Source organism: Vanessa atalanta, chromosome 29 (assembly GCF_905147765.1).
Source record: "Vanessa atalanta chromosome 29, ilVanAtal1.2, whole genome shotgun sequence".
In the NCBI taxonomy this organism is placed as follows: domain Eukaryota; kingdom Metazoa; phylum Arthropoda; class Insecta; order Lepidoptera; family Nymphalidae; genus Vanessa; species Vanessa atalanta.
Window position 1 is genome coordinate 5,191,408 of NC_061899.1, and position 13,939 is coordinate 5,205,346.

Consider the following 13,939-nt stretch of genomic DNA (forward strand, 5'->3'; position numbering starts at 1 on the left):
ATAGTGTTGTATTATAAATAAAGATATATTAATCATAAACTCTCAGTATTGCACGATATAGCTGAGTTACTAGCAAATTGAATGAAATACGTAAATCTAAGATTTGTTTATCTTTTCTCCTCCATCCATTGGAATAGGCTATATTGTCATTGAATTCACATAAGCGTGAACGCCGTTAAGTGATTTTAACCCTGTCCTAGTTGGGTTCTATGGTATTCCATTGGTAAGCTCAGAATCGTTGCTAAATTGTTTTTGATGTTCGATTGTGATTTCTGTATTATAATTAATTGTTATTACATTGGAATAGTTAATTGTCTATTAGAGAATATAGACTACGGTCTCTCTTTCTTTTTTACTGTAAAATAGTTTCCACCACGTGTGGAGGTGGGGGGAGTTGTTAAGTTAGGTACACTATGTCAATTTCTGTATCCTTGACGTGTATGCGAATTAATTACGATCCGTTGTGTAGTTAAGACGTCAAGGGTAACAATCGATATCACTTTAGCATTTATATTAATTAAGATTAAAAAAAAGTTAAGTCCCTGGCTGTATGTAAGACGGTCAATGCCCGAAATTCTTCTTGCCCCGCGACAAGAATTTATAAAAAAAAATAATTGAAAAATATCTCGTTTGCATTTTCCTAAGCCTCATCTTGTGCTAATAATACAAATTAAAAAAAAAAGTAACGTTTTTTTATATATATTTGTAATGTATGTAAAAGTATAGAATACAAAAAATGTCGTACAACAGTTTTTATTACATATTTTATTTTATGCCAACACTTCATTTGGAATAACGTATTACCTACATACTAAGGGTAAAAGATATTATTATTTCGTTTTGTTTTTCACACATGGCAAGTTTTTTGAATCCAAAACCACGGGTGTTGTGTAAATACAAGTACAAGACTGTGGCTGAATTGGCCTTGAAGGTCATTTAAAAACCTTTAAGGAGGGGGCAGGGTTGTTATGATCGCCAGAATACTACTTGAACGCTTATTGTGCTTAAGACAGGGCTGGTTATCAACTTTTCAGTTTTTAATTCAACCCAAAATTAAGTCGAATAATATTTGCGCCAACTTTAGTTCATCATAACTTTGCACTATTATTCCAACAATTTCGCAAATTTGCGTCCAAGTTTTCACGTTACAAATATTGTAATGGTAAAAATATTCAGTCAAACGATTTCCCTACACGAACACGTTAAACCAAATAAAATGTCACATAAAACTTTAAAATACAATATCACACTTGACAACGAAACATTTTTTTAGTGGAGCAACACTTTGAATAAAGAATAAAATAAAATCGAAAATCTACGCATATGTAGTAACATTTAAAAAATATTAAACTTATAGTGACGTTTAATCGCCGTTTAAATCAACTGATTCTACCGAAAATATTACTCAATATAACCACAGCGCACATCACTATACCAAGACCTGTCAGGATCTGATTACCGTCCACCATTGGTGTGATTGGTTCATCCCTTTTCTCCTCTTCAATCTCCTGATGCACAGCCGATAGTACTTTAGCAAGTTCCGCTTCTGACTTGGCACTATTTTTCGAAGCGACAATTATCAATCGCTTCAGTTCCCGGATTTGGGTCTCTATGACGTGGTCTTGGTGGTTCAGGTGGTCTGGGAAATAATAGACTTAATTATGGACGTACTCGATTTTACCTGTAGTTGCATTTACTTTGGGGGTACAGGGGGTAATCCTGATACATTGTATTGCCAGTTCTTCTCGGTAGAATCTACATAGAAGCTTTACGTTTGATTCAAAACTGTGACATGATGATTTAAAAGTGCTTCTATGAGCCTATTCGAATAAAGAATATATGGATTTTGATAATAAAAATCTGAAGAAATAGAAATTACTCATAAAAAGCTCATGGGGTTTGTAGGACAACGTCCATTTCCTTTCATCATCCATCCATAGGGCTTGGTGAGGACACGTCTGGGCCACCCCCATTCAATAATTCCACCACCAAACATCCAGACTGTATCAGTTTGAAGTTAATTACAGGCACAGGGGAGATGACATTACATCTCATGAGGATTTCCCATTGGCAATGCAAAGATTGGTTTATACTTTTTATAGTCCCAGTGTCTGTGGTAACGAGTATTAGATCTTTACTCCACTTACGCGGTACATATAAGTACCAAATTAAAAAAAAAGTTTCATATTTCTTACCAATCAAAGAGGCCTGTTTTGTGACTAGATTATTTATGTTCTCCTGCATCGAGGTCAAATTAGCTGCAAGTTGCTCCTTTAAGGGACAGATAAATAATTAAATAAATATGAGTAATTCGACTATTTTAGTGTTTATTCTAGATAAACACTAAAATAGTTGTATAAACACTAAAGTAGTTGAGTATACTAATACCAAACTTGGTGGTAAGGCTTCGTGCTACCGCCTGGGTAGGTACCACCCACTCATCAGATATTCTACCGCCAATCAGCAGTACTCAGTATTGTTGTGTTCATCATTCAATATTAAATCAGACTTAATCACATAACTGGTATAGCAAAGCTTTGAAATTAAATGAATTGTTTAAAGTTCTTCGTTCTACAGCTGAACTTGTGCTTTTAAAAAAAGTATATTTGACGTTATACTAATAAGCAAAATATTGCATAGATTTGACTACAAGTTAGCGAGCAAAACAGATATTTAAAAAAAATTTAATCACACTAAATATTTATAGAACTCATATTAATTGTCTCAAGTTATACCCAAAAAAACTGTGTAGAAAAAGAATTATTTTGCTAATAATGAAGGTTTTTTTTAAAAAAGTGATAAGAGCTTACACTCTTTTATATTTATTAACAATATAATAAGAAAAATAATACGCAGCCGGTAGGATTCGAACCTACGCTCCCAGAGGGAATCTGATTTCGAGTCAGACGCCTTAACCACTCGGCCACGACTGCTGTTCTATTTATAATAGAAATTCACATTGCTTTGATACAAATAACACACAGATATTAATTTCTACCTTCCATATATAATAGTATGACAACGTGTCAATATGATATACAACACATTGTGGAACATATATGTCATATGGGAAACTTGACAAATATTATTTCATTTGTATTTTTTCACAAGGACATCACAATTTAGTTTCTGAGGTTGGTGCCGCCTTTGCAATGTAAGGTTTGAATGTCTATGAGCAGTGATTACCACTTACCATCAGGTGTTTTCAAAACAAAGTCGAATTTGGACCGTTGAGCGAATACTTACACATTATTGAATCATATTAATAAATTAATAATTAATTATTGAGAGCCGAGACGGCCCAGCGGTAAGAGCGCGTACATCTTAACCGATGATTGCCGGTTCAAATCCAGGCAAGCACCGCTGAATTTTCATGTGCTTAATTTGTGTTTATAATTCATCTCGTTCTCGGCGGTGAAGGAAAACATCGTGAGGAAACCTGCTTGTGTCTAATTTCAACGAAATTTTGCCACATGCGAATCCACCAACCCGCATTGGAGCAGCGTGTTGGGATACGCTCCAAGCCTTCTCCTCAAAGGGAGAGGAGGCCTTAGCCCAACAGTGGGAAATTTACAGGATGTTAATGTGTGTTAATAAATAATAATTTATTTCATATATACCTGATAAGCGAATTCAGTCTTCATAGCATCAGCGATGTCAGCTCGACTAGCTGAACCACCCCCAGCAACGGTGTACAGGACGCTGGCGCTCCGAGCCATCTGCTGTTCCATCATGTCTCTGAACTCGGCCATTTTCAGACGATTGTTGACAGTTGAACCAGCTATTCCGAGAACTGTGCCTAAAATACAACATTAAATTCAATAATAACTAATAAGCGTCAATAGCGCAATGGTTTACGCCCAGTTGGCCGCCTAGCGATGTAAAAAGTCGCAGGATCGATCCTAGCCCCTTGGGCTAAGCTTAAATAGGAATATTAGTTATTTCTTATAATGAAGCATTCTTGTATGTATAGTATGAGTAGAAATTAATAAAATGTTCTAAGCAAATGGGTAATACACAAATAAAACAATATTAGTAACTCCTTTATCGATTTGGAGCTTTGTCAATATTCTTAAAAAAAAAAAAACAAACAATAACGTTCGATTTCAGCCATATTATAGTGCACGGGTGTGTGTGTGCACAACCACAGGTTGCTATCTCGTAACGAGAGATTTTTACTGGCACAGTGTTGAGTTTGAACCCAGAAATTCAGTATCGAGGCAGTCGAAGTTAATGATAAAATATTACTAATAATAACGGCGAATAAACATACATCGTGTTGTCTCTTTCTAATCCGTAATTTGACATCCCAAATAGAAAGACAATGCTTAAACGTCGATAAACGTATTTATATACATATAAGTTATTAGGGAGGGGGGGGGGGTGCCTATATGTGTTATTATAAATAATTATTATTTGTTACTTATAGTATATAAACTCGACTGCTTGAAGAAGAGGTAAGAGCTGATCACTTTGATAGAATCAGTGTTAATCATTGTATGAACACGAGACGTAAGGATAAGCTTATAATGCCGAATTTCTGAATACGCAAAGTCAATAAATCCTATTCGGGACAAGATATTCGTTTCTATAAAAAAAAATGCAGATAACTTAAACTTCACCTATTCGTTAATTCTAATAGTTTGTTGAAAAAATATTAATAAATAAAGCATATTCAACACAATATAATTTAGATGATAAAAAAGCGCGGAGTTTAATACTTGTCGACTTCAGGCAGGATATATTGTATTTAACTAACATAACTTTGTATTTCAAATGTTGGAAAGACAATAATATCGAAAAAGCTGGAGATTAATTATAAAAACGAATTAATTATATTTGTTTTCACGTAGTAATGAGTAAATAACGAAACTTACCAAATATAGAGGCGACGATGTACCAATACTTGTTGCGTTCCGCGTGCGCGCGCTCCCTCTCGTGGCCGAGCTTCACGGCGGACGACATTGTCGCGAACAGCTCCCTCTCTTCCCTTTCCGCGTCGGAGAAAAGCGTCCTCAGCGCGCGCTCTTGTATGATTAACTGCCAGTAATATATATTTTTTAATATGGCAACACTTGTATTAGTGTCATTCGATTTAAAACAAGAATATATTTTAAGGCAAGGGCAACACTTGCATTAATATCAGAGTATCATTAGATTTAAAAAAAAAAAACATTTTGAATAAATAAATTCGTCGAGTTAAAGGTAACGCTTCATTACACCTTACGACCGACCTAAACACGAGCTAAACCCCGGGCAACAACCAGTCCTTAAAATATAAACAGTCAGAAATTCAATATGAATGAATAGTTTTTTTTTAAATTAATTTAACACGTACTGTTACTTGGTAGTTACTTTGAGCAAGTTTTTCTGGGTAACTACCCCCCACTTATCTCTTATTCTACCACGGAAAAATACTTCGAAATGTTGTGACTCGTTTGTAGGGTCAGACAGTGTAACTACAGTCACAAGGGACATAACAAGAATTCAGGGGCACAGTGGTGATGATATACTTTTTACACCGCCAATGTCTAAGTGGTAACTACTTAACATCAACAACAAAGTCATGACTATTATATATTATTATTTTGTATACTATTTAACTATTTACTATGGTTTCATAATTTTGGCGCCGAACGTAGATGTGTGACTTGCAGTTTACGATGAAATTAAATAACGCGGGAGACTCGCTAGTTTCAAATGAAACGACGATCTAGATCCCTATCGTGTTTGCTTTGTTCGATATCGTTCCCATTAAATATAATACTAGCAGAATCTGGATAACGTTGTTCTGTCTGTGTGTATGTCTGTATCAAATGTCAAGGAGATCGGTTGAACAAACTATACGTTCTTTATTTAAAAATAATAATAATAAATATCCTAAGTAATTCAGGCAGTCCTCGTACGGCGCGTTAGGTTCCCGAAATACGCGACGTAAGTCGAGACATATTAGATACCTTCGTTTTTTTACCTTCCCGCTGTAACACACTGACCTCGCGACAAGTGAATTCTCCGATGCCGGAAATCAAAACATTTGACGTATTGAAGGAATACTGTCAAAACAATTTTCGACGTAATTCGAGGACTGCCTAATATTTGAACTCTATACCAATATTATAAACGCGAACGTAACTCTGTATGTTACATCTTAAAACGCTGAACCGATTTAGATGAAGTTCGGTGAGGAGATAGTTTGAGTCCCGGGACATAGGCTACGTTTAATAATTTACCCCTCGAGGGGGTAAGGTTGACGGCTTGTACGTTTTAACGATTTAGTCATCGGTATGCTTAATAACTTACCTTGTGTTCTTCAGTACAGAGCTGGAGGTACTTTTCGTCGCCCTTCATTGTATTCTGCATTTCCGCGTGAAGTTCCTTTAATCTCGCCTCGATTGCTGCCAATTCTCTTCCCAGATCGCGTCTGTGGTTTTGGGCAGTTACGAAACGTTCCTTAAAAAGATAACAACTTAGTTTATGTTAAAAAAATGGGAGGTGCCTGTAAATTTCCTACTGCTGGGCTTAGACCTCCTCTCCTTTTGAGGAGAAGGTTTGGAGCATATTCCACCACGCTGCTCCAATGCAATCCAATGCTTCCAATGGTGGAATACACATGTAGCAGAATTTCGATGAAATTAGACACATGCAACCTGCATCCTCACGATGTTTTCCTTCACCGCCGAGCACGAGATAAATTATAAATACAAATTAAGCGCATGATAATTCAGTGGTGCTTGCCTGGGTTTGAACCCGAAATCATCAGTTAAGATGCATGCATTCTAACCACTGGGCCATCTCGGCTTGTTGCTTTTGCTATTTATTATGTATTAAATACGAACGCAATAAATCAACAATGTTGAGAATATTTAAATAAATTTTACAAAATTGTTAATATCAACTCTGTGAAAAATAAGTTTGGATAGTATAGCCATTTCCAATGGAAATAATAAAAACAAATAAACAAACCATAGAGTTACGTATTTCATGCGATTTGCTATTAACTCAGCTATATTGCTCTACTAAGAGTTTATGATTAATATATCTTTATTTATAATACAATACTATTGCGCTTAACAACTTATATCCACTTTAATTTTACTTCCGAAGTTCCGATAGCAGTTTCGTCGATGTTCAAAAAGCATCATAGATCATAGATTAATCAAGCTCTCGACCAATAATATCTCGTCAATTTGCTGTCAAATGTTGTTTATTTGGCTTTTTTCCTGTTATGGTTGGAATAGAGTATATAACCATAGGCAATGGAAAGAGATAGAGAGAATGAGAGGGAAAATGCCCCTGGATAACCTGCATAATCATTTTTCCTTTTGTGACCATTTTTACCCAGTTCAAACTACTGTAAGCCGCATACATTATAACAATCATTTAACTAAAAATATTTATAATTTTAAATCAGTACAATATGAGAGTTAAATATATAAATTTAAATAATCTCTCTTGCAATAACAAGTTAAAAAATAAATGGTTTTCTATTAGCGGACATGTTTATTTTTATAGCAATCAAAATTTTATATAAAAATTAATATATTCTTGTTAATAAATGGTTTATATTTTTATATTATAATTTGTAATTCAATATAAAGAACCTTTTTGTATTTTTAATCTATATTAGGAAAGTAGGCTCAACAAGACAACAATGTAAGTAATTGATTCAGGGCGTTAATTTGGGCCCAGAGACTCCGCTAAGTGTTGCAACGAGAAAAGGCTATCTTGTTCCCATTCCACAAGGTCATATGTACAGTATTTTTATATATTTACGCCTTAATGTAAATAAATCATTAAATAAACATTATTAATTATATCTTTATGAAGACATTATAATTCTATCATAGTTGAAGTAGAAATTGTTTATGTTAATAGGGGTCTGCTCAGAGGGCCCAGGATTTAGAGAAAATTATAGTTATAAAGATATTTAATAAATAATTGATTATATAATAAATGTTCTCTGTGTAAGAAATAGCTTATAAATTAACTTTAGCTTGTATGTACCGATGGACACCAGATTGTAATTTTTATTACATTAAATAATCAACAAGGCATATGACTTGATGATGAATCTTAACTTATATTCTGAATGCAAATGTGAGTTTGTTTTTTACATTTACACATCTGAACTTTTTTTTTATGATAAGTGGCAAACAAGCTGGAGGCTCACCTGATGGAAAGTGATTACCACCGCCCATGAACATCTGCAACACCGAGGGGCTTGCAGATGCGTTGCCGGCCATTAAGGAAGGAATACGTTTTTTTCTTGAAGGTACCAAGTCGTATCGTTCGGAAAAACCGCCGGCGAAAGTTGGTTCCACAGAGTGGTTTTGCGAGGCAGAAAATCTTAAAAAGTCTTAAAAATCGCGCTGTTGTAGATTATGATACTACTCCATAGATAATCATGAAAATTATCATATACATTGTCAGGGGTACACGACAGAATACAGTGTGCCTCAAACAGGCGAAGTCGGGAACGGAATATTAATGAATATTCTAAAATTAAATTTGTGATTTAAGCTATTCTTTTGTCAATTTATTATTGGACTGCCGAGGGTGACATTGAATTACAATGTTCGAAACAAACCTGCGCTTCGATGACGGTGTTCTGTATCGCCATAATCTCTTCGATACCCGTGAATTTTTCATATCTCGAGACTAGTTCTTTGACTTTACTAGTAATATTACCATGTTTGAACTTCTCGGCTATTTCTGTAACTTTCGAAGCCGGGTCATACTTGATGATAAGCTGATCGACTTTTTCACGACTACTGGCTTGTAACTGTGGAAAATGAATTTTATCCTTCACTCTTTGTGCGAATTGGCGAAACTTGTCAGCCATGTTTTCATAATAGAATTGTCGTTTTCGTTGTAATATTGATGTTCTAATTTTCTGTTAACATTTTGCGGGTTATGATATCATCTCTGACTGACAATTCTGACAGTCCCATCTATCAAGATCAAGAAGTAACTTTATCAATTTGACATTCAAAAATGACAGTGTCAGTTGAAATAGAAACATTCATTATTATTGAATACACTTGAAAGTAACTTTAAAAAAATGATAGCAGAATAGGGTATTTTCAGTAGTGTAAAATAAATTATTTAATTTGATAAAAAGTAAAATATATGTATAAATATACTTAAATATTTTGAGCGCATTATTAATTTATTATATTGAAAAGTCATAATATTTAGGTCTATAGATCACGTGATCTATAACATGAACCGCCATGGTGTGGCGTCAGATAGGCAAAAACTGTCATTTCAATTTTCAATATCATCCGGCACTTTGATAAACAACTTTTCCGGAGTTTTATTGCTAGTCTTTGCACATTACACTCAACGATAGTGATCGTAATTCATTATTATCCCAAAAAACACCAAATATTTATAGCTGTTAACATTGAATGAATGCCAGTCGTATATACACAACTGCTGTTTTTATCAGTGTGACGTCACCAAAATGACAGCGTTTTCGCGAGTATAAAATAAGGTTTTCACCTTATGACAAGAAAATGTGTTTATTTTGGCGAAGTATATGTTTTTGTGGCTTTTAATTCCAAAATACTACATTTTGAAGTACTTTTTCAAACATAGTAGAATACCCTATTAACAGAATTATTGATACCTCCTCAATTATTGCACATACGTAAATGTATACTACTAGACAAGATGCTTATAATTAAAATTGTGTCATAGTGACGGAAAAATGAAAAAAGTAGGAGGGGGGGTTTAATTTAGGGTTAAAATTTAGTTTAGTGATTTAGCTGAGACAATCGTGAACAATATTTTTGGATTAAAACCTCGCTAAAACTAGATTGTCCAAAAGTGTTATTCATAATCGTTCGATAACACTAAAACGTTCGGTAAACCTCCGAAAGTGTCTTTGATTTATACAAGCTAAGACCCTACTATAAGTGATCAACTGACGTTTGCATGACATTTGATTTCTAATACATATCCAACATCGCTATTTTTGTTAAAATAAATCTTACGTATTTTCCTAAATATGCAAGCAATACAAGCCCTGGAAAGTATTGCGGTCGTTGAAAATGATAATATTAATCAGCGCAGAAAAGTGTATCGGCCAAGAGGGAATCCATTTTCTTTGGACGATGAAGAAAGTTTTTTTTGAAAAACGATATCGGTTTTCAAAAAAAACGGCTACTTTTGTTATAAATTTAGTCCGGGAAGACTTGAAGCTGAGCGCTAAAGGTTGTGGTATCTCACCAGAGTTGCAAGTATTGACGGCAATAAGATGTTGGGGACGTCGTGAGGTATGCGAACTTTTATATAATGTTCATCCTTTTCATCATACTCGTTTAAAAATGTGTTTTTTTTTAGGTTCAAGAAGATGCTGGAGACCTTCATGGATTATCTCAAGCTACTACTAGCCGTATATGCAACAGAGTGACAAAGGCGCTAGAACGACATGCATCAGAGTTTATAAAGATGCCTTCATCTCTTGCAGAGGAACAGAAGCTGATGATGGAATTCCGCCAAATAAGAAAATTCTCATCAGTAATTCTCTGATTCGTCTCTGACCATATTGCAAGTTTTTATTGCAAGGCACTTCGATGAATAAAATTCTCCTTACTTGCAGGTAATACATTTAAAAAAAAAACAAAATAATATTTATATTTAAAAATTTAACTACCCATTTTATTTTATAATATCTATTTTAGTTTTTATTAATTCTCCCTCTAATTTTAAATAAGTTATCTGTTTTAATTTTTTTAATTTCAAATTTTATTTTGTGCAGTTCCCTCCTGAATTCCATTTCACAAGCAGCGATTTGTACTGTAGGTGAACCAACTTTACTTGTGGAACTGAAACGCTACAATAAAACAACATAAACATTGAAACCCAAGTTCAATATTACAACATCTTCTTTTCTTGATATGAAACTATTTTTATATACCTTTTTCTTAATTTTTCTAGGTTTTGGACCCAGCATCTGAGAATTTGAAGACATTTCAGGAGATGATAGATCCAACACTGGTGAGCTTAAAGGTATTGGAGGAGATGGTGCATCTGCATTATCTACATTAATACATATCTGAAAATATGTAAATGTTTTAATAAATAATAATTTCTGTGTATATAAATACTTGTCGATTTGCAGGGAGGATATATTATATATAATAAACTTTGTATTTTAAAATGTTGAAAAAGAGTAACTACTGAGTTTCTTGCCGGTTCTTCTCAGTTGAATCTACATTCGGAACCGGTGGTAGCTTCACTTAATATAGTTTGTAAAATCACAGTTCAAAAATACTTATACAAGCTTATTTGAAGAAAGTATTTTATTGATTTTGATTTCATTAAACTTATACAATAACATAAATTGTTTGTTTTGTTTTCATTTCCAAACTCATTCTTATACAAAGATAATTAAATTAATTAATTCCAGTACTACATCCATAATAAACATTTTTGAAGTACACTTATTTTAATTACATTTAATTTTGAAGAAGTGGAGGGATGTAACATGTGCTGTTAAGATGTCTTTTTTTGCAGTAAACAATAGTGTTTCTTAATTGACTAATTGCAGAACTGAGCGATTATAGTATATATATGCCCGGTGCGCATCGCATGTGGCGCCGCCCTCGCGGCTCAATCGGAAAGTTTGTAGATGCCCGTGTGCCCGCGTGGCGTATAGATTTTAAACAAATTTCTACGCAGTCGTTCTCGGTTACTACGATTTTCTCTTCATATTTTTCACGAAGATTTTCAGGACACGTAAATTTTTTCACCCGCATTTTAAGATTGCTTATTGAGGAGACTGCGTAACTATTATAAATAGTAGGTTTCGAATTTTGTAGCTTATAAATTTGTTTCATTACAAGACGTGCTTCTTTCATACGATTCTGTTTTTCCTCCATCGCGATTTTACGTTCAGGCTCTACGTCTTTCTCTGATTGCACGTAACGACTTAGCAAACAATCAATATCTGCCATAGCTGTTGACACGTTTTCTACATTGTCGATTTTATAAATTTGATTCCAATCGATCAAACGTTTCGTGGTAGGACAGAGACATTCTATCGTAGCACCTTTTTATATTTTTCAACCTGACTCTTCTTTGCGTCAGGCATTGAGGAAAACGAAAGACCAAAGCATTAATTTATTACTGCAAGAGACTAGTGAAATTGCCATGAAACTACAATCTACACTTACTCTAAAAATACTTATTTAGTTTGTCTGTACGATCCTGCGTATTTGCTTCAATGAGTTGTTATCCTTATACACAAGTAACTAAAAATTAATGATTTAGTGTCTTTTGCATCAGATCTTAATAATACAATTTACAATATTTTTTTTTTCATATACCTTCAACGTAACATTGTACGGAGGTTTGTTACCCTAGTTTGTGGTAAAACTTTTCCCTCGATGGTACGTTTACCATCTACATTACTACGTTATTTGGTACATTACTTTTGATATCGATTTTGCACGAAAAAAATGTAAATAGATTGATTGAAAACCACATTGGATTATCGTCGAGGTCATAACGTTAATTATTTTCGATTAATAATGACCTCGAAGTGCGTATAAATTATATACTACTTGGGAAGGCGCCGGTCAGCGGCATCTACGTATTGTCACCACTGTTCCGCGAGATGGCGCAACAGTAGGCGCATCGCGATACGCACGGGGCCTATAGTCGTGACTAAAAAAAGATTCAATATGTATTACTTGATTTCAATTATCCGAGTTAAATTTGTTGGAGTTGACTACAAACTCATTAGGGAGCTTACTACTGTGGTCTTCTTAAGTGGAGATTTCATTAAATGGAGTTGGACCACCACCAATTTTTAAAATCTGCCTCCTCTGCTCATCTTGCGTTTCTTATCATTTATTTTAATTATTCTTTACTGTGCTTCGAGATGGGTCAGTGGGAGAAGTCCCTTTATATATACAGTTAAAACTAAAGTAAAAATTTACACACATTTACAAAATTAGATTTAAAAGGCACCTCTCTTTTAAATCATTCCATGCCACCACTTTCATTGAATTGGAGTTCGTGTCGGTTTTCTTATTTTCGATAGCAATAACTCTTTACCAGATCTTTTAAGATAATCTTAAGAAGGAAAAACAGTAAATGTTACAAATGCATGCATGAAAATTACTGAGCAAAATTGTAGATTTGCGAATATAACAAAACTGTTACACTAACCTCATCTTCCTCTACCCAAATATCACTTCTCAACTTTTTGTTATAATTAATTTTTTTCATGTTTTTTTATTTGAATATAAATATTACGTATACGTAGTTTAAGATGCGATGTTTGACAAAAGATGCATTTTTTTTTTAATTTGTATACGTCCACATATCAAAAATTCGTTGAAATTTTCTACCATTCACATTTTCCCATTTTTTTACCGAATGGCAATATTACGTGTACAATAACGGCATTATAGTTATCGGAGGTTTTCGAACGATTATGAATAAAGATTTTTATCGAACGTTTAATAGGCTTAAATGACGTTTTAACCAGGGCCGGATCTACCATATGGCTTTTTGGACTTCAGTCCAGGGCGCCGTGTATTCAAGGGGGCCCCAGCTAAGTCAAGTCAAAGTAAAAAAAGACGATGATGCGAAAGAATCCATAACTTTATTAAATTAAACAGACCGTATGGTTTGCAGCCCTGCGAGTCCTGCAATTAATCAATCCCATTCAATTAATTTAATTCAAGTCTACGTTCAGATATGTCTTAGGTGCACCCCTAAGTAGTGTTAGCCCAGGGCCCCTTAAATTTACGGTCCAGCTCTGGTTTTAAATAAAATAGGTTTATAACTTCGATAAGTGTTTAATTATGAATAAGTCCGTTAGTACTTACAGCATTGCGCCCGTGCGAAGCCGGGGCGAGTATTAGTATAAGTATGATAGCATCATTAAAAACCACTAATAATTACGATAGGGATCTTACTA

At 34.2% G+C, this 13,939-nt stretch overlaps 1 protein-coding gene and 1 non-coding gene across 2 annotated transcripts; both read right to left on the reverse strand.

Moving 5' to 3' along the window:
• Positions 1-18: 18 nt before the first annotated feature.
• Positions 19-8,937, reverse strand: LOC125075104 (mitochondrial potassium channel-like). The gene is made up of 6 exons (XM_047686719.1): positions 8,588-8,937; positions 6,301-6,450; positions 4,878-5,040; positions 3,621-3,799; positions 2,196-2,271; positions 19-1,639 (listed from the first exon to the last, which is right to left on the reverse strand). The coding sequence occupies exons 1-6, from the start codon at positions 8,840-8,842 to the stop codon at positions 1,380-1,382; spliced, it is 1,083 nt and encodes a 360-aa protein (XP_047542675.1). The 5' UTR covers positions 8,843-8,937; the 3' UTR covers positions 19-1,379.
• Positions 2,852-2,933, reverse strand: Trnas-cga. The gene has a single exon. It is a non-coding gene; the product is annotated as a tRNA-Ser (tRNA).
• Positions 8,938-13,939: the final 5,002 nt, after the last annotated feature.